General features: G+C 40.4%; 1 protein-coding gene across 7 annotated transcripts; it reads left to right on the top strand.

The window, feature by feature from the left end:
- Positions 1 to 29: 29 nt before the first annotated feature.
- On the top strand, positions 30 to 21,953 carry INTS10 (integrator complex subunit 10). 7 transcript variants are annotated; one of them, XM_014959344.1, is made up of 18 exons: positions 30 to 205; positions 1,121 to 1,188; positions 1,369 to 1,472; positions 2,482 to 2,621; positions 3,323 to 3,404; positions 3,672 to 3,812; positions 4,232 to 4,403; positions 4,848 to 5,017; positions 8,569 to 8,702; positions 9,468 to 9,624; positions 10,560 to 10,642; positions 11,493 to 11,645; positions 12,768 to 12,876; positions 13,257 to 13,336; positions 13,761 to 13,923; positions 15,029 to 15,122; positions 19,558 to 19,635; positions 21,572 to 21,953. In XM_014959344.1, the coding sequence occupies exons 1-18, from the start codon at positions 77 to 79 to the stop codon at positions 21,726 to 21,728; spliced, it is 2,214 nt and encodes a 737-aa protein (XP_014814830.1). In that variant the 5' UTR covers positions 30 to 76; the 3' UTR covers positions 21,729 to 21,953. The 7 variants fall into 7 exon arrangements, 6 of the variants coding, with proteins under 6 accessions (XP_014814830.1, XP_014814829.1, XP_014814831.1 ...); XM_014959343.1 differs by having other exon boundaries at positions 9,459 to 9,624; XM_014959345.1 differs by having other exon boundaries at positions 9,471 to 9,624; positions 21,572 to 21,728.
- Positions 21,954 to 21,997: the final 44 nt, after the last annotated feature.

The raw sequence follows: 21,997 nt of genomic DNA, 5'->3' as shown, positions 1-21,997 counted from the left end.
AGGAGCGGGAGAGGCCGCCCCAGGGCGGCGGGACGCATGCGCGCCGCCCGGCGGATGGGCCGGGCCCGGGCGCAAGATGTCGGCGCAGGGGGATTGCGAGTTCCTGGTGAAACGGGCCCGCGAGCTTGTGCCGGGGGACCTGTGGGCGGCCAAGGCCTGGCTCATCACGGCGCGGAGCCTCTACCCCGCCGACTTCAACATACAGGTAAGCGCCGCCGGCGCAACGGTAAAGCGCGGCGCGGCGCTCCCCCACAGGGCCTTGCGGCGGGTGCGGAGTGACTGACAAGCGGTTCGGCCAATGGGGGTGGAGGGGCGTGGCGCCCGGTTGCCGTGGTGACGGGGAACCCGGCAGCGGCGCCGTTTCTTCTGTTAGTCATGGCGGCCGGGCCTGGGCCTGGGCCTGGCGGCCGAGCTCGGGCCTTGCACCCGTATTTTGCAGCCGAACGCTCTTTTTGCAGGCTTTCTTTGTCGTGTTTCGCTCCCCTCTGAAGGCGCAGGATGGGTGTTGGGAAGCACTGGTGTGTGGTGCCCGGCCTCTGGCTGTGGTGTCCGGTGGTTAAAAATAAAAGCGGCGACTTTGTAACTCCTCATTGTGTTTCACTGCAATAAAAGCCACTCCTATGCTTTGTGAAAGAGGTGAAAGTAGTGGGTTTTGTTATAACTGAGGTGAAGGTCCCTTTCTGCTTCTTGGGTTGGCGCATGGCGAAACATTTGGGTTTGCTGTTGCAAGAAACAGCCATTTCTAATAGAGATTTAAAGTGCTTTTCTTGCCTATGGCTTTTGTAATAGCTTGAGGTTTTACGTTGCATTTGACTGGGAACAATCCCTGGTCAAAGAACTCTTTGAAGTCTCGCTAAGGTTTTTTGTGTGTGTGTAAAAATAAAGCCAGCATGTTAATGCTACAATACTTCTATTATCGTAGAGAAGTGTATTCCTAATTTAATATGTGAATAGGTAGCGTAAACTCAGCTCCTAATTTCTCCAGCCAATGTCGCAGTCCTTTCATTTTCTGCTGTTCAGACTCCTGTGACAAATTGGGGGCAGTTTTTTAAAGCGGAAGGACTGATCTGATTCATAAATGTATTCAAGAAAGCTAATGTTCTGCTCTTCCTTCTCGCAGTATGAGATGTACACTATCGAGAGGAATGCTGAAAGGACGGCGTCTGCGGGCAGGCTCCTCTACGACATGTAAGCAATATAACACGAGTGTTCTCCGTGTGGATAAATTAAGCAGAAAAGGTCTTACTAATTAAAAATAAACACTAAAAGGAAGGTTTTATTTTCCACTTGCCCGTGCGCGTTCCTTCATAGGAAGGTTTAGTCTTGGAAACAGCTTATGAGATCCCTTGCCTCAACACTTTATTACAGGTTTGTGAATTTTCCAGACCAACCTGCTGTATGGAGGGAGATTAGCGTTATTACATCAGCGTTAAGGAATGACTCGCAGGACAAGCAGACACAATTTTTAAGAGGTAAGGATTCTATTCATTGAATAGGGAGAGTCCTGAACGAATCTAAAGATAAGCCCTCTGGCTTCTTATCTAGTCTGGCAAGTAAATGTCAGTCTTTGTAAATTTGCTTGAGGGCAGCAGATTGTTTTGCTCACTTCAGCCTTCAGTGTGTTAGGCTTAGGAAACAAAAAGGGCCATAAGAAGCTGATTCCCGTTGCTTTGTTTCTGATATGGGTAGGCTAAGTTTGCCAAAACAACAAGCACTTAGAAAAGAGATTGCATAGGGAATGATTGGAAGGGGATTTAGGAATCACTGATTGCAGAGAACAATGAATGGTCATAAAAATGAGGTGAATTTGTATGATGTGAGGGTTATGAAAATGAACAGTGACCAGAAAGGCTTGGCATTCACCACTGGCGACCACAGGCAGTTTTGAAGCAGGGTTTAGACCTGACAAATTGTAATTTGCTGTTTGAATATGTGCTTCAGAAGCTCTAAGGGTAGGCAGTGTGTAACTCTGCATACAGGCTATTCCAGTTAAGGAAACATTTGCTTTTTCATGGGTATGTTTACTTTTCAGAGAGAATACATAAAACTTACAGGGAGAATATGTTGGTTTATTTTTAGTGTCTCATTGGAAGTTAAAACTGAAAAAAACTACCTCTTAATAACGGAAGTATTAATTGTAGAAGTGGAATGTAAGTGAAAAAATAAATGAACGTTCTTGAAAAAGCATCTTAAAATGTCAAGTATTTTAGTATTAGAATTTTCAGTATTCTACTCATTAGCAGTCTTACTTGCTAATTCAAGTTTGTGCAGCTGAATGAACACAGATATATATTCATATGTTCTTCTTTGAAAGAAACAGCCATTTATTTCCAGGCGTAGAAATTAAAAGCAGAAAAAAGTATAAGGAAATCTCTTTCACTGCATGGCAATGTGATGCTGACCAGTCTTTTACCCTTTAACAGTTGTGTTTACAATTCAGACATAGCAAGATAAATGTTTACTTTTTTTTTTTTTTTTAAGGATTATTTGAAACTCTTCCTGGTCGGGTCCAGTGTGAAATGTTACTGAAGGCCACAGAGCAGTGTTTTAACACATTAGAAAGAGCAGAAATGCTATTACTACTTCTCCGACGTTTCCCAGAGACTGTGGTGCAACATGGGGTAAGAGAAGCAAAGCTCATAGTAACTCTTCAGGATATTTGGCATTCTGTTTCTTGAGATTTTTGCTGAAATGTGTTTTCCTTTGCGTGGTGAGAGGGTGAGTCTTCTTATTCATGTTTAACTGTGGCTAATAGTTCAGATTGCTGTATTGTGAGGTTACCACCAGGAAAGAGTTGTGCAGAAAACAAATGGAAGCAAATAAAACCATTTTTTTGTTTTGTAAGTGCAAAGAATATTCCATGCTTTTTAAAAAAGCAGAATAGCACCAAAAAAAGAGTGTAGAGGAGTATTATAGTCTAAGAAAGAGTATTGCTTCAGCTTTTTGTCAGTAAACTCTCACTGAGGGCAGAGTGCCTTGAGGTTGCGACTAGACTCTAACAAGGCGTGTGTTTGCTTTAACTTATGAAACTTCATCTGGAGGTCTTTAAATGATGACCTGCTTTATTTAAGGACAGTTTAAGGGTAGTTTCAAAATATTTTAAAGGCTATAAAGGCTATAAAACCTGTTAGTTCCGAGACTGAGTTACACTAACATGTCGATTACTACAGCTCAGGTGACAAGCTGCAACTTTGAGGTCTGGTACCTCCATCGCTTTCACCTGTCTATGCACATCTTTACTGATATAGTCACTGCATCAGCCGTTCCAAAAGTTTCTAAAACCTCTGGTTCCAGTGCTTGATTTTCACCTCTGCTTACACAGGTAGGCCTTGGAGAAACATTATTGGACGCTGAAAGTATTGAAGACCAGGAATCCCCAGTGAATTGTTTTAGAAAATTATTTGGTAAGAAACTATTAATGTTTTTGTGTTACAGCTTTTTAGTATGGCAAGATTTTTAGTCAGAAGAGGTTCAAACCACATTAGGCCAGGCTGACCTTATGGTACAAATTGATGCTGCAGACATTCATGCGAGGTTCTTTGTGATCCTTTGTGGTGTGTGGTCAGCCAGAGATGGAGGCTTCTATTGCTGATTGAGAAACTTTACTTAGTACAAATACAGCAATAAATCCCACAAACCTAAAGGATTTCTTGATTTGTTTTCTTTTTTAGTTTGTGATGTTCTTCCTCTAATAATTAACAACCCTGATGTTCGACTTCCTGCCAGCTTGTTATATAAATACCTGAATAAAGCAGCAGAATTTTATATTAACTACGTAACTAGATCTACACAGACGGATAGCCAGTATCAAGGTAAGAATATTCTTATGAAATTAACCTTTTTTAGATGGTATTTTAGTATTATTGAAGTGATGTCCAGAAATGAAGAATGCATTGTTTTTATGTAATTTGTCCGGTAGACAAGGATTAATAGTAGTATTTGAGGTTTCTTAGTTCTTTGATAGCAAAATACTTCATGATGCTTCAACTACTTATTCATGATGCTCATGAGGCTTCAACATACGTACGGGAAAATGTCCAAGATCTCCTTATCCAGCCTATCAGCTCTCTTGTATGAGGAGGCAGAAATGCCTATTTGCTCCCTGTTAGCCCTCTCAGTAAAGAGTAGTTATCCTGAAAGCTCCAATGTACATTTTTACATATTTCCTTCTTGAAAATAAATCAGTTGGTTTGATTTCTTTATGAGGAGAAAAATGTGCTGGTTTTCCTAGGTTCACAAGATTCCTCTGATATTATGTCTCCAAGCAAGCGTAGCTCTCAGAAATACGTAATAGATGGTCTCACAGAGAAATCATCGCAGATTACGGATCCCTGGGAGAGGCTATTTAAAATACTGTCTGTGGTGGGAATGAGGTGTGAATGGCAAATGGATAAGGGAAGAAGGTGAGAAATGTTTACTTTTCTCTGTATTTCTTCTCAAGGAGAATTTGGCTTTTTAATTCTTAAGGACAGGGGTTGAAGAAGGATTTTAACATTAGAATGTTTTGTGTAAATTCAGTCCAGCTTTTCTTTCAAGACTACAATGTAACGCAAAGACGTGGGTCTAGGGAGCCCTTTCAAATTAGTTTCTAAACGAAATATTTTTAAATGAAAGTTGTGCATAAGAACTGTAGTACCGTGGGGTATCCTTCCCTAGGTGCCTCAGCAAAGAGGAACATGGTGAGTGTTTAGTGAAGTTTCACTGGCGTGCGTTTCCAACCTCCACTGACTTGCAGCTGGGGGATTTCCTCAGCTGAAACGTTAAGTTTTTCATATTAATTATGCATTCTTTACTTTAGTTTTGGAATCTGTGTAACATCCTGAATTCTTTTTGTCTCTCTTCCTCAGAAGTTTTGGTGACATTTTGCATCGAATGAAAGATCTCTGCAGATACATCAGCAACTTCGATAGTGATGCACATGCTAAATACAAGAATCAAGTAGTGTATTCCACGATGTTGGTCTTCTTTAAAAATGCATTCCAGTATGTCAGCAACATCCAGCCATCGCTCTTTCAAGGTTAGTTTCTAATATTTCAACTTTTGTAAAGAGTTCATTGTGATTTCATTGCTAATGCCTGAAAGATCTTTACTCATTAGTCTTCTGAAACTAGCATCTTACAAAGTGGGTCTTTTTAAAAATTCTCCCATGCCATTAGTTCTACCAGCAGAAGTAGTTTGTGACAACTGCTGTAGTGGATGAGACCAAAGATCAATCTCACTTAGCATTGAGGTTTCAACCTTGGCCAGCAGCAGTTAGTTGTCTAGCAAAGAGAAAAGTAACAGACCAGATGTTATGAGAAACATCCCTAGGGTTGACTCCTACTCTTCCATCAGCATCACGTCTGTTTCCTTTTCTCCTCTGATTCTGTTTCTTTGAAGCCTGACATTTTCCTGGCTTCCTTCAGTAAAAAGATTGTACAGAAGGCTTCCACAAAATAAGTGAAGATATTTTTGCATTAGGAATACACAACAAATTTATAATTAATCAAATAAAAACTGAATAGGAAAAGATTTCCTGAAATTCACAAGCTTCCAACTTGGCTTTCTTTGTAAACGTATCTTTATTAAACATAACCTTTAAGGTGTGCTTTGCCCATTAATCCCAATTTGTAATTAATTTGTAAATTGAATGTTTAAAGTATGAATGTTACCTGTGCTTTTTCCTACCCACTCAAATCTGCATTTGTGGCATATCAGGTTGCTTGGAACATCTTGGATTGCTTCTTTAGGCATACACTGGACTTCTCAGGGATGGCCCAGAAGCTGAGGGAAGTTCTTTATCCTTCAGTTTGTTTAGAACTTACTGAAATAAACAGCATCATAATGGGGAATTTTCAACTTTTAATAGTGTGCATTTCCTGCTTCTTCACTCACCGCTAAGAAATTCCTTGAAACAATTGCCACCATAGGTAATTAGTACTTATTAGCACTACAATTATTGATTCATGATAAATTTACAGTTTTAATTCTGTGTGTTGTGTTCCTAAGTTTCATCCCAATTTCCTGCATGGATCAAATGATTATTTGGGTCATTAAACACTCAATACAAGTGATGTGTTTTAAAGTTGGGCAATGAATTGAACAATGTCAGTAGATAGCTAAGCTCAGAAGGCAAGTGAGGTGGCAACTTGTATGCAAAGAACATGTAGTCACTTTAACAAATACAGAAACTAATTGAGTTGGGTTTTTTGTTCTGTCCAGAGGAAAGAGGGGTTGTGGTGAGGCAGTGAGATACATTAGCTGTGCATATAGTTTTAGCTGCTTGATTTTGAGTTGAGGAAAAAGGAAGTAAAGCACTGGTGAAAACATTCCTTTCTAAGTTGTACGGTTGAGTATGTTAAAGCTCATGTTTTCAGACTGATCCACCAAAAAAAGAATATGTACTGAAATAGCAGAACTCAGTCCCTGCTGTGGAGGATTTCTGGTACCCTCTGTCATTTCCTGACATCAGAAATATATTTCCAAGACATCTTTTACTCATTTCTGCTTTAGTATTAAAGTCCAGTAGTGGTATTCAGTGCCTTTCATCTCCTTTCTATCATTAGAGTTTTCTACCCCTCTTTGGAAGGCTCACTGTAGACATGTAGAATTTCTATGTATTTTGGAAGCATAGTGGTGGGGAAAAAAGCTGTCTCTTTCTTAGTCCAGTAGCTCTGAGCTTTCATCTGTGACTTTCTTCTCATGGGCATGGACTTGCAAGAAACCTCTTGAGAGAAAGCTTTTAATGCATTTCTCTTACATAATTTATATCTGCCTTGCTGGAGACTTGAGAAATGAATGAGGCAATTCACACCTCTCATAACTTTCAGGCTGCCTGCAGGTTTGGCAGGAATTCCTACTTGGGCTGATGCTTTTAGGGGTTTATTTATAACACTGTGTTAGAAATCAGTTAAAAACTCTGTAAGCTTAGATTCTCGAGCTCGGTTAGAAAGAAAAAGACAATGTTGCTCTTTGTGTGGCTGTGTAACTTTCAGTAAAGTAAAAAAAGGGTTTGCAGCCCAAGACAAGGGTGAGGTTAGGTTTTGTTTTGTTTTGGAGGTTTTGAAATGAAGGCTACAGTGTGCTTGCCTGCGACTGAGAAGAGAACATTTCTTTGGAAAGTAAATACCTGGTATTCATTCAAATCAGTATGAGTTTTTCCTCGGGTGGTAGAAGTAGGCAGCTCTTGAGATTATAGTGATAAAACTCTTGCAGCATCCCAGCTGTGGTATTTTCATACCTGTTTCTCCTGGATGCTATTTTCTACATTATGACTTGGCTCTATTTTCAGTTCACACAGGTTAGATTCCAACACAGGGCAATACCTGATGGTACAGGAGAGGTGATTTCAGTGTGTTGTAGCCTTTGTAGGGGACATTTAATGGTGGCATTTAGTTTGAAGCTAGTCAAAGGAGGTGAAGTCATTTGTTAAGCATGCCAGGTTGGTTGCTTATTGTAATGTTAACTTGTGTTGTAGTGGACTCCTTACATGTCACTTTAGAGTAGATGGAAAAAGTTTAATATGGGTTCTTTTGTGTCAAGAGGTGAAATGGATTGTCCTTATACTAAGCTCTCAGGTTAGTTCTTTGCAATTATAAATGACGCCTTATCCTCATACCTTTCTGCAAATAGAAGCAGAAGAAATGCACACACTGAAAATACTTGTCCGCACTACTGTCTTGCCGATGGTGATTTCAAAATGGGAAAACAGATTAATAGATTTCTCATTTCCTTTATATTTTTTTTATATTTATTTATATTTCTCTTTGAGCTTTGCACATCTCTATACAAAAGGAGAAAATGTTTTTGGAAGGAGAGCTTTCTCAGTAGTGGCCATGCACTGATGTTGTTTGAGATTAAGAAGTGTTGTTCCTATTTTATATCTGAGGAAACTTAAGCACTGAGGTCTGAAATAACAGGGACCAGATCCCACCAGATGTTCTGTGACACCAGCTGAAGTAGGAATTACGTCTTCTGTGCTTCAAAATTAGGCTTCTCTAGAGGCTTTGGGGAGTGATGGTTGGCTCTTTCAGTCTAAGATTTAATTCTGTAGAATGAAGTCACTGGGGGAAAAGCTTGCACTGAGTGACCCTACTTGGGAAATCCTGTGATAAAATACGCTCTCCTCTTTGAGGTACCAGTACCTGTCAGCATATTGCTTTGGTTTCTCATGAGAATGTTTTGAGAATATTGCTTCACAGTGTTTGTGGCTGTTAACTTCAGAGCCGTTTATTCTGTTCACCTCTTGAATAGTTGTACTTACATAAAAGCAAATAATGTTTGATGGGAGAACACCTGCTGCCTGAGTATATCTTGTGACTGCTCTGTAAGAAAAGGATTCAAAGATATTCTGAAGCTCTCAAGCAGACTCTTGTGACATCTGGTAAATGCATTCTGACCTTTACCGTGACTGCTTTGAGAAAACTGTACCTTAGTTTAAGCTTATGCAACTTCAGTGAATTAATTTTAGATTGTTTTCTCTAGCATTACAATCATTACTTGTGAAGGAAACAAAACTAGCTTGACACGGGCATGAGACCCTTTGGCTCAGTTTAGAGCAATCTTGACTTAATGTATCTTTAAATCCAGGGCCAAATGCTCCAAACCAAGCCCCGCTGGTTCTTCTTGAGGATGTGACCAACATCTATGGTGATACAGATATTGATCGTAACAAACACATACACAAAAAGAGGAAACTTGCCGAAGGAAGAGAAAAAACAATGGTAACTTTTCTAAACTTTTTTATTTTTAACAAGAATGGCGTACGTACTGGCATTTAGACAGCAGTGGTTTTGACATACATGTAATAGACATCTTTTTAGAGCTACCCTGGAATAGCTGCTTAGAACCATAATTTGCACACAGGTTCTTTTGGCTAAAGCCAGCAAGAATAAGATAATTTTTGTAGCAATTGCTGTAGACACCCGTGCTGATGTCAATACATTAACTTGAAGGAGTTCAGCAGCGACTGCAGAAGCTGTTAAAAATGGTAGCTGTAGCAGTCAGGTGTCCAAATTAATTGGCTTTTTATGACTGAACTGTGAATACATCTATTTAATAGTAGAAAGCCACTATTTTATAGAATTTGTCTGCTGGTAGAAGTATGCCTTTATAGAAGAATTACATTAGCTTTATGTTACGGCACTGTAGGCTTAAACTGAGTGATAAGGTGTAAATGATGTGTGTACTTTAACAGATAATCTGGATGAAGCTCATTGAGGGTGTGCTATGTTTAACAGAACGAATTCTTTTAGGATACTGTTTATCATGCTATAGCTATACCACTGAGTTTCTGGGTAGCAAGCCAGATTGTTCCAAAATTAAAACAAGCAAAGTGAAAAGTCACTTAAAATTGTTTAAACTAGGACCTTGGCATCTCTAGTACGGAATTATTTTCTTATGTTCAGTGGAACTTCTGTGACTTTAGAGTTCTTTGAAATAAGTACAAATTAAGAAGTGAATCTTTCTGTTTTATACTGACCCTTAAGCAGAGCTCAGATGATGAGGATCCTTCTGGGAAGGCACGAAGTCGCCATATTACAGTAAACAAGGCAGATCTTGCAAACTCTATTGAAGTATTAGAGAGCTTTAAGCTGGCGAGAGAGAGCTGGGAGCTGCTCTATTCTCTGGAATCACTGGACAAAGGTAAGGCTAACTGCAGGCACAGTTGCATTTAGGCTTCATTGCTGTTCACAGAAGTCATTGTGAATCCCTAAAATTGATTTTACTTTGGGTCCTGGGTTTTTTTTGATCAAAGTTCTGATAAGAAGCTTTATAAGCTGTTGCATTTCTAAATATGTTGTTCCTGGATTTTGTTTCATCCATCATGCATCTTTGCTTATTCACCCCCACTTCTCTTGGAAGCATACTTTACTGAAGGAGCAGTTGGTTCGTGGTGGTGCTGGTAATACTGGGTGAGGATGTGCTGCTAATGACTGCTTTAGTTCGTGCTTAGGATGTGTCTTTACAGTGTCTCACCCTTTCTGATAATATCAGGTGTGATAATCTTGAAAACAAATTTCTCTTCTAAAAAGCAGGCAAATAGTACCACCTAGCTACTTTTAGCTTTGTTGGACACTTGAAGAAAAGTATAATCCAAATATAGTTGGATAGGAAGAGAGTATCCTATATTTCAGGGATTTCACACTCTCACTGTTTTATTTCTTTCAGCTTTTACTGAAGGAGCAGTTGGTTCGTGGTGGTGCTGGTAATACTGGGTGAGGATGTGCTGCTAATGACTGCTTTAGTTCGTGCTTAGGATGTGTCTTTACAGTGTCTCACCCTTTCTGATAATATCAGGTGTGATAATCTTGAAAACAAATTTCTCTTCTAAAAAGCAGGCAAATAGTACCACCTAGCTACTTTTAGCTTTGTTGGACACTTGAAGAAAAGTATAATCCAAATATAGTTGGATAGGAAGAGAGTATCCTATATTTCAGGGATTTCACACTCTCACTGTTTTATTTCTTTTTTAAATTCAGCTTTTTCTTTTTTTTTTTCCTAGACAATTGATTTTCAACCCAAAGCTGTAAAATGCTTCATTTTCTCTCATACTTTTTCTTCTCTAATCACTTACGCAGAGTTCACCAGAATTTGTTTGTCATGGAAGACAGACACCTGGCTCTGGTTAAGAATCTTTCTTACAGACATGATCATCTACCAGGTAAAAAAAAAAAAAAAATTCAGTAAAAACTAGTAAAAATGACACCACTACATTGCTCTTCCTTCTAGTGAATAGCTCTTCTGAGCAGCAAGTTTGCTTTGTCTGCTGATTTTATCTTCTAAAGCATCACCCTTTTGGGGGTGGGATCTTCCATTCTTAGCACAAGCTAGGTACCCTACTTTGGAGATTCCTGACCCAAAAGCTGTTTGTTGAGCTCCAGCTAGTTTTGGCATATGGAAAAGATCTCTCTCTTGACATTTTGACATGTAGATATATGTATGTAGATACATATATATATAGTGTTATAGAAGAAAAGTGCATTTTATTTGTCTCTCGGTGCATTCTGTGGCAACACAGAGAGAAGAATTTTCAAACAGGAGATGATTTTAACATGTCTCAGTTAAAACTTACCATTCTTCTCAGAAATTAGTCTGACTGTACTCATTCCAAATACCACCTAGAGAACAAAGCTTGTTCTTTTCATATTTTCCCTTTCGAGGTCTTTTATTTTTGTCTATGCTTGCACCTGAACAAGAGCAATTTCAACCTTTATTAGTCTAAATAAAGTCATGATTGACTTTAGTGATTGTTTCAGTTATTAATGCTATTTTGTAAACAGGCTTTTTAAAAACGAATTCTGTTTGTCTTCTCCATTGCCTTGCTACTTCTGTGCACAGCACATCACTAGTGTGATGTGAACTAGAACATCAGAGTGTTCTGCTAGATTAAAACGTACCTTGGACACAATCTGTCTTGAAAGTTTTCTGTAAGGGAATTTTTATTTCTGTCTTTCTAGCCAGTGTATACAAAGGCCCTAATGCTATTTTTTTTTTATCTTATTTTTTTAAAGGGGCAGTACAAAAAAGCAATTAGCAGCCTACATCACTTGGCAGCTCTTCAGGGCTCTCATTCTCCACAGCAAATAACAGGACAAGGCTCACTAGAAAATCAGAGAGCACTGATCCAGTTAGCAACTTGCCACTTTGCCCTTGGAGAATATCGGGTACGTACGGCATTCCCCACGCTGGTCTTTCATCATCTGCTCTGTGATTCCTGTTTGTCTTCTTCCTTTGAATTTTCCTGTTAGCCTGCTTGCAACGGGATATCAAACATAACCCAGAGTCTCCTGAAAAATCCATACTTCACAGAGAGAAGAATTGCCCTGTCTGGCATGTTATCTGACTGTCCATTAGCATCTTGCTTGAAGAATCTATTTGGTAGTTATGATTTAGGAGTTTATTTACAATTTTCCCTAGCTACAAGTGTTTGAGTTGTCTGTAAATGTAACCTTAAATTTTAATTCCGTAAAAAAGTTTTGAGAGAAAATGCTTTAGATATAGGCTTCACGTGGCAGGGAAAGAAAAGGTTTACAGAAAACAAACTTCTGTGATCATCTAGAAAAGAAATAGTTATCAACTGAGAGTATAAGAAACTCCAGAACAATATTGTCTGGCCTGACCTCTGCACTTGTGTTACCTTAGCAATGCATATTTTGTGGTTTTAATATTAACAGGAGTGTTCTGAGGTCAGTCGGTGTCAGCACTAATAATAAAGGCTGGGTCTCTTAGGCTCTAACATCACTCCAGTACTACTGGACAAGTCTTTTTGTCCCTTCCAGTTTAACACTTTTTCATTGGCAATGTGGTAATGTATCTCCACAGACCTCTTACTGTCTCTATGAAATAGCATTTAGAATTCATCACATTTCTGTCGTACTGTCAGATTGCCATTTTCCTTTTGATTTTTACCCTGGACAGAACAAGCTTTTAATAGCTATTCTAAGAATTCATTTGAAAACTTAATCCTTCAAAATAGAATAGTTTTTGATTGCAGTTGTATTGATTTTACGCTCTTAAAATGAAGAATGCCGACGCATATTTTTTCACAATTAAAATGACTTAGGCAGGCTCTCAGAGATTGTTTAATGACTCCTATGTCTTTTTGCTCTTGCTCAGCCAAACTAATTTATGAATTAAGTCCACTTAAGTTCTAGCAGAAAATTCTGTGATTTGTTTTTTTTTTTCTTTTGTGGTGTCTGAAATTTTTAATCATTATTAACATACCAGAATTTTAAGAACTTTAATTTAGACTTAGCGCTATCATGTCTCTCTCCTCCTTTTTACAGCAAACATGCGAAAAAGTGCTTGACCTCATGTGCTGTATTTTACTTCCAATACAAGAAGGAGGTAAAGTACAAGAGGAGCAACCTAAAGTCAAGTCTAAATTCAGGAAAGGTAAGGAGTTGCTGCTACCCTAAACTCAGTGTCAGCTCGGTTTTAGCTCATGCGTTTTGGTTGAGTATTTAATTCTTCTGTCTTTGCATTATGAAAAGGGGGGAAGTTCTTTATCCCCTCTTGTTTTTTGTGAGTGGTTTTCCTGCTGATACCTATTAAATTATATTGGTGACAAAGTCCTACAACAGGAAAAGAGAAACGAAGAAAAATTTTTAAAATGGGTAACTTCATGTTTTGAATCACTTATAATTTACCTTCAAAGTTTCCTCCTTACCTGAGATTTGGCAATTGTAGATTTGTTTTGCTCTGTTCTAATTTCTTTCAAACTTAGATAATCATAAGATCCCTAAAGAAGTGTATGATAAACTGTTCTGTTGCAGGGTCTGATTTGAAGCTTTGGCCATGTACCAGCAGAGCTATCATGCCTTACTGCCTTCATCTGTTGTTAGCTTGTTTCAAGGTAAGTTGTAGTCAGGGCTTCACATTCCCTTATGTCTGTAAGGCTTAGTTTGTGTATCTGGGGTCCCAAAACTGCATGGCCTCATCCTAGTGGTGCTCAAGTGCTTCTCACCTCAACGGGTTTGTGGAGGGTCTTTTTCTTGGGGGTTGGCAGGAGGGGGGTTTGTTCTCTCTCTTCTATTCATTTAATTTTGAGCAGAGGAGATAGACTTAATCTCAACATATTTTTGTCTGTATTCAGACTTCCCTTATAGGTCAGTGGAGAGAATTTGGTATTTTGTCTGGAAATTACCCGCCTATTTTAGATATATATATATTAGGGCAGAATGAAATACACTCCTAAATAACTTCTTTTATATTTGCCGTGTATTCATAAAAGCAACGTGTGTTCCGTGATTGTCTCAATGTCAGTTTTTTCCTTGAAGCTCAGAGCTTTCACAGACAGCAGAGATGATATGGCGCTGGGCCACGTAGTGGTTCTGCTTCAGCATGAATGGCCGAGGGGTGAGAACTTGTTCCTGAAAGCCATCAACAAAATCTGCCAACAAGGAAACTTCCAGTATGAGAATTTTTTCAACTATGTCACAAGTATCCTTTGTGTAACCAATAATGTCTTTCACATCCAAAACTACGTGCTGGGGTGTTGAAAAAAGCTGTTAGGTAGTTACAGCAGCAGCTTTGCACTGTGAAATCGTTATTTTGTATTTATTTCCATACTATGCAAGGCTCACCTAATGGGTGGCAGTGCACAGTGTGTTATAAATAGGGCTCCTGTCACCTGTTCTGGCGTTTGAGATTACCCTTAAGTACACTGCAATTGCACTTGTATTCAGCAGCAGCTTAGGCTGCTGGTGCAGGTGAGGGCAGTCTTTTCACTAAGATATCTAGGGTATTATACTACAAGGTTGTTAAAAAAACCAATGAAGTGGTACCTGTGCTTCAAGGAGTTGAAGGATTTTGGCTGTTTTTTACGAAATGCTTTGTGTGGGCGAGTTTTTTTGGGTTGAGTACGATAGTGAGATATGTCAAAGTTCATACAAAGCATGTCTGATTTCTGTAGTCAGATATCTGACTACGCTTTGGTCGGCATGCACACGCCTGTCTAAGCTAAGTGGTCATCCAGCCAGGTTCCATGGGAAGCAAGGGGTCTAACTCCAATCTGAGACACATAAAAAAAGCTCTGATGTTAAGGAAGGAAAAAAAAAAAAAAAAAAAAAAAAAAAAAAGAAAAAAAGAAGAAGAAAAGTTAAATAAGGGACCAAAGTAGAAACTAAAAACGGTGGTATGTACCACTGCGGTGGCATTTCCTTCAGTCCCAGCCTCAGTACGCACTGCTTTGATAACCTCCAGTGTAGAAAAAGTAAAAACAACGAGGGGAATTTGGAGAAATGAGCTTTCTTTACCCCTGTCTGACTGTATGTGTGAAGAAACGAAGAGAAAAGAAATTGGGTGATGTGTTTATTTTGCCTTTGATTTTAAATGCATTTCTTTTTGTGCATTTGTGCATCTCTTTGTGCATTTTTGTGAGGATTAGGAATATATGCTGTGATCTTTATCACTTTTAAGAATGAGATGCTTCAACAGCTGTTTATTTTGACTGGCCTTTCAGCAATATGGCTTCAGATGTGAGCAATAAGGAATGTTCTCTGTGATTTTTTTTTTTCCCTACTCAAATCTTTAACGTTTTCTTCAGATATTGATATGTTGGAGGAATTTGCTTATTTAAGAACACAGGAAGGAGGGAAAATTCATCTGGAACTGCTGCCAAATCAAGCAATGTTGATCAAGTAAGGATAAAAAAGCATTTACTGTTTCCTTTGGGGGAAAAAAAAAAAAGGGGTGGCGGGGAAAGTATGTTCTGGTTGTCTTTGCTTTTATGTAATCTTCTGCATAGTAAGTTTGTCCTGTCTTCTGAGTTTAAATCTAAGGAGCTGGCTAAGGAGTTCAAACAAGGCTGTGCATTTCTTTTTCTCACTCTCCTGCTGATCTGTAAATTCTCCTGCTTTTAAGCAGAACTCCTACTTGTACAGAACTTTAAGTGTTGCATTTGCTTTAGAACGATTGGTATTAAAGTGATGACAGTCTTGCTCTTTCAACCGGATGCTTGCACTTTGTGGGAATTCTTTCAATAATTAGGCATGAGTGCAAGGTGTTCATTTGGCTGAACAGTGATGCTGAACAGAAAGCACTATTTGTTGTAAAGAAAGTTACGAAAGACCACTGAATGATGAAAAACTTAGGTATAAATATAAATTTAATTACACTCCAGGTAAACTCTAATGAACTTTCTGACAGAACTAGCCAGTCATCTCCTGTTATGTACGGAACAAGCTTATTCTGCTTATCTTATTATGAGATGCTGAAGGAAATTAATAATTTGGATTAACTTCCTAGGCGTTCTTAGTTTTGAGACAAGACTGAACAAGTATCTGCTGCAGGGTTTTAGGGGCAGAATGTTCTGGAATATCCTGGTTGTTTATTAGAACTTGTGGTATTTTGCTTTATAAGAGGGGTACTGCTGAAGTTTGTTGAAATTCCAGTTTGGGTCAGTGTATTCTGGCTATTCACTAACTAGAAATGGGCTAAAGTTTTCAAAAAATGGGAGCATAACGTTAGACAACTGGATCCAAAGTGAGAGTAGTAAATAGATTTTCCAGAGTAACCAACAGAAAAATGAAATACTAGGTGTAATTAAAGAAAAGAAAAAGAAGAAACATAATTATGTGATGGAGAATTTTCTCTTTTAAGCTCTAGATTCACAAACTCTTACCCTTGCTGTATCTCACTGCTTCTAACCAGCTGCATGCAAACAAGAATTCAGGGTACGCCGCACTACGAATGATGTAAAGTAATAAGCTTTGTCAGCAAGAGGGCTTAGCACTGAAGACTACGCCTAGTAACTTCTTAGCTGCTGTCTCAAGTTTGTTGCAGTAGTTTGGTGCTGTTTCTCAGGGTGACAGCTATTATTTTGATTGGTGTAGTAGCTCTTACTGTTCTGATCCCACCCGTCAGGAAGTAGGGAGCGAGCGGTGTTTCCAGCAAGATAGAAATCTCTCTTCGACCTCTTTTTGACCAGTGCTTTGTTTCCTGAATGATGAAAATGCTTGTAGAAGAGAGGTCCGTTTCTTTGTGCCTACTGAGCCAAAACAATCAAATAATCCCATCCAGCTGGAAAAGCTGTGTACAGTGTCTTTTATGTGGCTGAGGTGTGTTGGACACTTCACCAGAGAGCTGATGGGATGGGAGGGAGAGTTCAGGGCGTAGTCCACTAATTGGAGATGACGTCTGCTCCCCTGGTACCCCAGTTATTTTTTTAGCTGGACTGGCAGTGAGCCTCGGGGATGGTGTCACCCACCAGCGTTGACTGGTTAGCTCACAGCCTTCCCCAGCTGGGGTTTTGGATAAAGTGTGCCAGAACAGCCCTGTGTTCCTGGGACAGTGGTTGGTTGGTAGGATCAAAACCTGCAGACTGGCTTTTTCATCTTTCAAAACTGTCACCAGCTCTGGTTGTATGAGCTGCTGCTCCACCCTCCCAATAATTAGCAGCTCAGATACTGTTCAGCCACACACAGGAAGGCTTGAGTTTTGCCACAGCAGCCCAAAGACAGAGCAGTTGCTCCTTTGCCTGATCTTTCCCCAGCGTAAATGTACGTAGCAATCCTGCATCTTAATTGATGGGAAATGCATTACAGATATTCTATGTTTTTTATAAGGACAGCTTTTTGTTTCGTGACTTACAGGACATTTTCTCCCCGGGTGAATTCCACATTCTTCCTCCAGTACTTTTCCTTTGTACCTTATACTTAATAGGAAATTACATTAACTTTTCTGAACCCAGGAAAGCAAAATGCAGTGTGGTTTTCAAAAGCTGAAGTAAGATCTTGGTAGACTGTTGGCTTGCAATCAGGTCCTGTGAAATACATATATATATACAGCTTGTAAGCTTTCCCATTGCTTGTGTCCATTGTGGGAATATGAAGGTCCAGGGTTTTGGTTTTCACTGGTGATACAGCCAGCTCATGCTGTTTGCAGTGTCACTGAGACTTCTGTGATGAGCTCTGAATTCAGCCACTACGTGCTTTTCAACTCCAGACAAGCCAAGTTTCATAGTTTTGCTGATTATACATCAGTAGTGACAGTGTTAGCTAGTGAGGTTAAAGAGGAAAAGCACAATATGTAAGAAATGACTGATGAATGTTGCGCTCCTCTTAAATCTTACTCTAATTAGTCTAATCTTAGCCTACCAAACTGCGTGAACTTGATAGGAAAGCTGTTGAGTGTTTTGCCTCTACTCACATCCCCATCCTATCTCCCCTTGGGGACAGGGAAGGAGAAACACAGTTGATTTGAAGTGAAACAAAGTATCTTGGAAGAGTAATTTTTATTCTGATTGCTCCCTTTGGTATGTTTAGTTCTGACTGCAGGTCTTGCAAATGGTACTGAAGACACAGTTGCACAGAATCCCTTTTGCAAACACCTGCCACCCTGGGACCAGTAACATCTTGCTGTTTCTTTTTATTTTCTGTTCCCTGTGTCCGTTTTGCAAGTACTGAATCACAGAAATCTTCATGGGTGGAGGGGACCTTTGAGATCGAGTCCAGCCACACAAAAACCCCAACAAAAACAAACAAACAAAACCCCCCCAAAACCCCTACAAACAGACACAACCCCACAATCTCGGGTGCTAGAGCATGCCCTGAAGTGCCACCTCTACACGTTTCTTCAATCCCTCCAGGGATGGTGACTCCACCACCTCCCTGGGCAGGCCCTTCCAGGGCCTGACCACCCTCTCAGCAAAGTCATTCTTCCTCACATCTCATCTAAACCTCCCCTGCCCCAACTTCAGACCATTTCCTCTGCTCCTGGCATGATTCCCTTGGGAGAAGAGGCCAACACCCACCTCTCTACACCCTCCTGTCAGGGAGCTGTAGAGGGCAATGAGGTCTCCCCTCAGCCTCCTCTTCTCCAAACTCAACATGCCCAGTTCCCTCAGCCTCTCCTCGTAGGACTTGTTCTCTAGACCCCAAGACCAAATACCCTCTGAACCTATTCATGCCAAGAACTCTTGAAAAATTATCTCATTTGATTGAATAATTCTTGTGAATATGTTATTTCAGGTTATTGTAGCTGTATTGTAGGGTGTTTCTGTACTACTAAAATGTCCTGTCTTTATTTGGCTTTTTTTAAGCATAGCTCTCCATCCATATTCATTAATAAATTACAGATACTAACCCAAATGCCCACCTGTGAGACCTAAAGGTGGGCACCTAGCTCAGTATTACGGGCATGTAAGCGTGAGTCTTGCTTCTCTGCTCCCTTCTGAGCATCTGTGGGGTGAACGCTGCACTCAGGTGTTGGGTGCCTAATAAGATTTAGATGATGTTTTGAGAGCCTTAGGTTAAGAAACTAGAGCTGTTCTCTATATACCAAATTGCTCATTTCTCCTTAGGTGGGGCGTTGGGTTTGCTGTAGGCTGGACGTGTGAGGTTATTATCTTGTGTTAATTGATAGCAAACAGAGGTGAAGACCTAACTTCACAGAGAAGACAAATTGTCTTTCAGCTGAGACACCTTTTGGTGGCTGGTTGATGTGGTACTGGTCAGAAATGGGAGCTTGCTCCCAGTGGGCGTTTGTGCCGTCCTCCGACAGCCATTTTTTTGTGTGCAGTTTGAATGTGATGAGAAGATACTTAGGCAACCTTGTTAACGAACGCTGTCATGTACTCAATTTGGCCAATACCCGCTGTGCATGCACCCGGCTTGGGCTCAGCAGCCAATCCCTTAACTCCCAACCTGTGGGCTCTTCCAGTTTGCTGACGCGCTCCCGCTGGCTCTGCAGGGAAGCCGTGGGATCTGCGGTGCTCCTCCGATTAAATCTTTTCTGATTGACACGCTTCCTGGGAAGAGCTACCAGAGTTCACCCTAGTACAACTGCGTATTGTTTTTGCACCTACCGCTGTCCTTCCTCCTGGTGTAACTGTCCAAAAATACATGTATGGATTTAGACCACAGTTGCAGAAGAGCCTCGCGATGAAATCTGGGGATATTTGCATGTTTGATGCTCGTAGGGTCCTGCACCCCTTGGGCTGCTCGGTGGTCATACTGCTACATGGTCTCACCCTACTTCTTTGTTGCTCCTTTTTTTCTGGAGAGTTGTTTTGCACCAGAGGGGGGGGAGTTGGTGTGTGGGTGTTTGAATGCTGCTATTTGCTGTTTTTTAAAGGACTTCTAGCCCTCCCATGGGGTTACTGCAGCAGGAATTCATACCTGTGCTACAGCCCAGCATACAGACTGCTGACAGGTACCAAGTGGAAAAACCCCGCTCATAGTGTGCTGTGTTTTGTCAACATGTTTTACTGCCCATGGTTTTCAGCAATTTGTTACTCAGTATTTATCTTTGTTTTTTTCTTTTTTTCTTTTTCTCCATTTGTGCCTACATTGCCTGGCAAACCATGTTGTTCTATTATAACATTTATTTTTCTTTTTCCCATAAGTTGCCAGTATCTGTGTCCTTTCAATTTAATAATCACTGTTGAATTTAAACAAAAAAATGTAGAAATCTCCCCCAATGTTCAATCATGTATTAGGAAGAGCATAACCCTTTCTTTTCAAGATACTGGTTTCTGGATCTGTTTGTAGCTACTTTTCTTTAGTTGTCCTGAATTCTGTTTTCTGTTTCCCAGTTGTTACATGACACACATCTTCAGAAGTGCAGCTGGCTTGCTCAGTAGCTGTAGGTTGTCTATTCTCCTTTAGGTTGTAACTGACCGTAGCACTCGGCTGCCAGCAACATTTAAGACAGTAAAGATGGAAAACGGGGCTTATCTCTGAAAAACCTCTGAATAAGCTGGAGTATTTTCAGTGCAGTTTTGCTTCGCTCAGCCTAGCTTATCAATGAATGGCCCAGCAGTCTCCAGGCTAGTCCCTTCTTTGCCTTTTCCACCTCTTACAGAGGTCTCTGCTTATTTTTTTTTTTGGCAAAGAAGTCTCTTCTCAAATGCTGGACTTGCTAATTGAAGTGGAGCTGGGGTGGTGGTGTTGGTAAGGGGAATTCCCAGGCTTTTCCCTTTCTCATTTCCAGCATCCCTGGATTGGCATAGATAGCTTCACCCTTTATTTTTTATTTCCTTTCTGTCTTTCAGTGTGCTTGCTTGCTTTGGTCCAGCTCTTACCTTCTTACCCACGACTCAGGACTTGTCTCGATGTTAGCATTATGCTTTTCTCTCTCATTTAATTTATGATGCTCCTTTAGTAGTGCCAGGGCTCTCATTTCAGGGCCTATCTTTTGCTTCCCTTCCCAAGTAGGGCTTGGGAGTAAATGTCACAAAGTCTTGTGGTCTGTCTTACCCAGTTCTGGAGCAGTGCAAGTGAAGTGCAGTGCTTTGGTGCTGCAGAATGTTGTTTTAAGGACAAGATTTAAGTATCAAGCGCTACAGGCCAGCGTGAGGACAAAGAACTGTTTATAAGAATGGCCTTTAACAGGGCAGCATCCCAAGAGTTTCCCCAGCCAGCATTGCTTTATCTTGCTCACTAGCTGAACCCTCTGTTTGAAAACAAGTCCTGAACTTCTGCTCAGAGTAAACGTGACCCCCTGCCTGGTGTCTGGTATCTTCACAAGAGCTGGCTTCTACTGACACACACTCACAGCCTGGCTTGATTTGGGCTTTGTGTTGACCTCCGAAACGTTCACTGCGCCTTTCATTAGTCAAGAGATCAGTGCCCACAAGATGATATAGCTCCTTCCTGTGCTTTCTTACTGGCACAAGATGCCCTCTGCTCTTTATGGTGGCAGTTGTCTGTCCCCTTCCTCCAGGGAAAGCAGGTTCATCTTTTCATTCTTCTTTCAACCCCAACTGTTTATAGAAGTGATTACAAGGAGGAGGTGGTTTGGGCAGCAAAGGTAGAGAGAAAAAACTCCCATCCCCAAGCAAGGAGAACTCTGTACACGCTGGGTTGAGAGGATGGATTTTCCTGTCAGCCAGAACAGCAACATTTTTCCCCCCAGACAGTCATAACCAAAGCAGTGAGAGCCTAGACTTTTATGGAACTTCTAACTGTTGAAAGACTTGTAAGCTACGAAACACATGATTTTTAAAAAACAGCATAGCAAGGACTATTTGGGTCTCCTTATGTAAACTCGGTTATCACCAGCACCTTTACAATTACTGTAGTGCACCAAATAACTGTTATTTGATTATTATTTTTTTTCTCTGTCTCTCTTTCCTTCATGGCTTAAGGCATCACACAGTTACCCGGGGCATAACTAAAGGAGTGAAGGAAGATTTCCGCCTGGCCATGGAGCGCCAGGTCTCGCGCTGTGGGGAGAATCTCATGGTGGTCTTGCATAGATTCTGCATTAATGAGAAAATACTGCTGCTTCAGACACTGGCTTGAACGGACTGGATCACGATGGGGTGTCTCTTACAGAGAGAGGAGAAGGCTCTTAATTGTAGGAGCAGCAGCGTGGCAGTGGAAAAATCACTTGTTGAGCGAGTTCAAAGAAGGTACCTATGAGTTACAGGTTGTGCAGCACACAAACACTCCTCAGTGTTTGTTCACCGCTTAGTTTTCTTATGGGGGTAGATCAAACTTTATAAATAAATCTTTGTTTTTCTGTAATGTCCTATTTGTTTTGGATTTTTTCCGTAACATTCTACTAAGGT

This window comes from Calidris pugnax, unplaced genomic scaffold, assembly GCF_001431845.1.
Source record: "Calidris pugnax isolate Ruff unplaced genomic scaffold, ASM143184v1 scaffold440, whole genome shotgun sequence".
Classification (NCBI taxonomy): Eukaryota; Metazoa; Chordata; class Aves; order Charadriiformes; family Scolopacidae; genus Calidris; species Calidris pugnax.
This window is presented reverse-complemented; position numbering and strand designations above follow the sequence as displayed.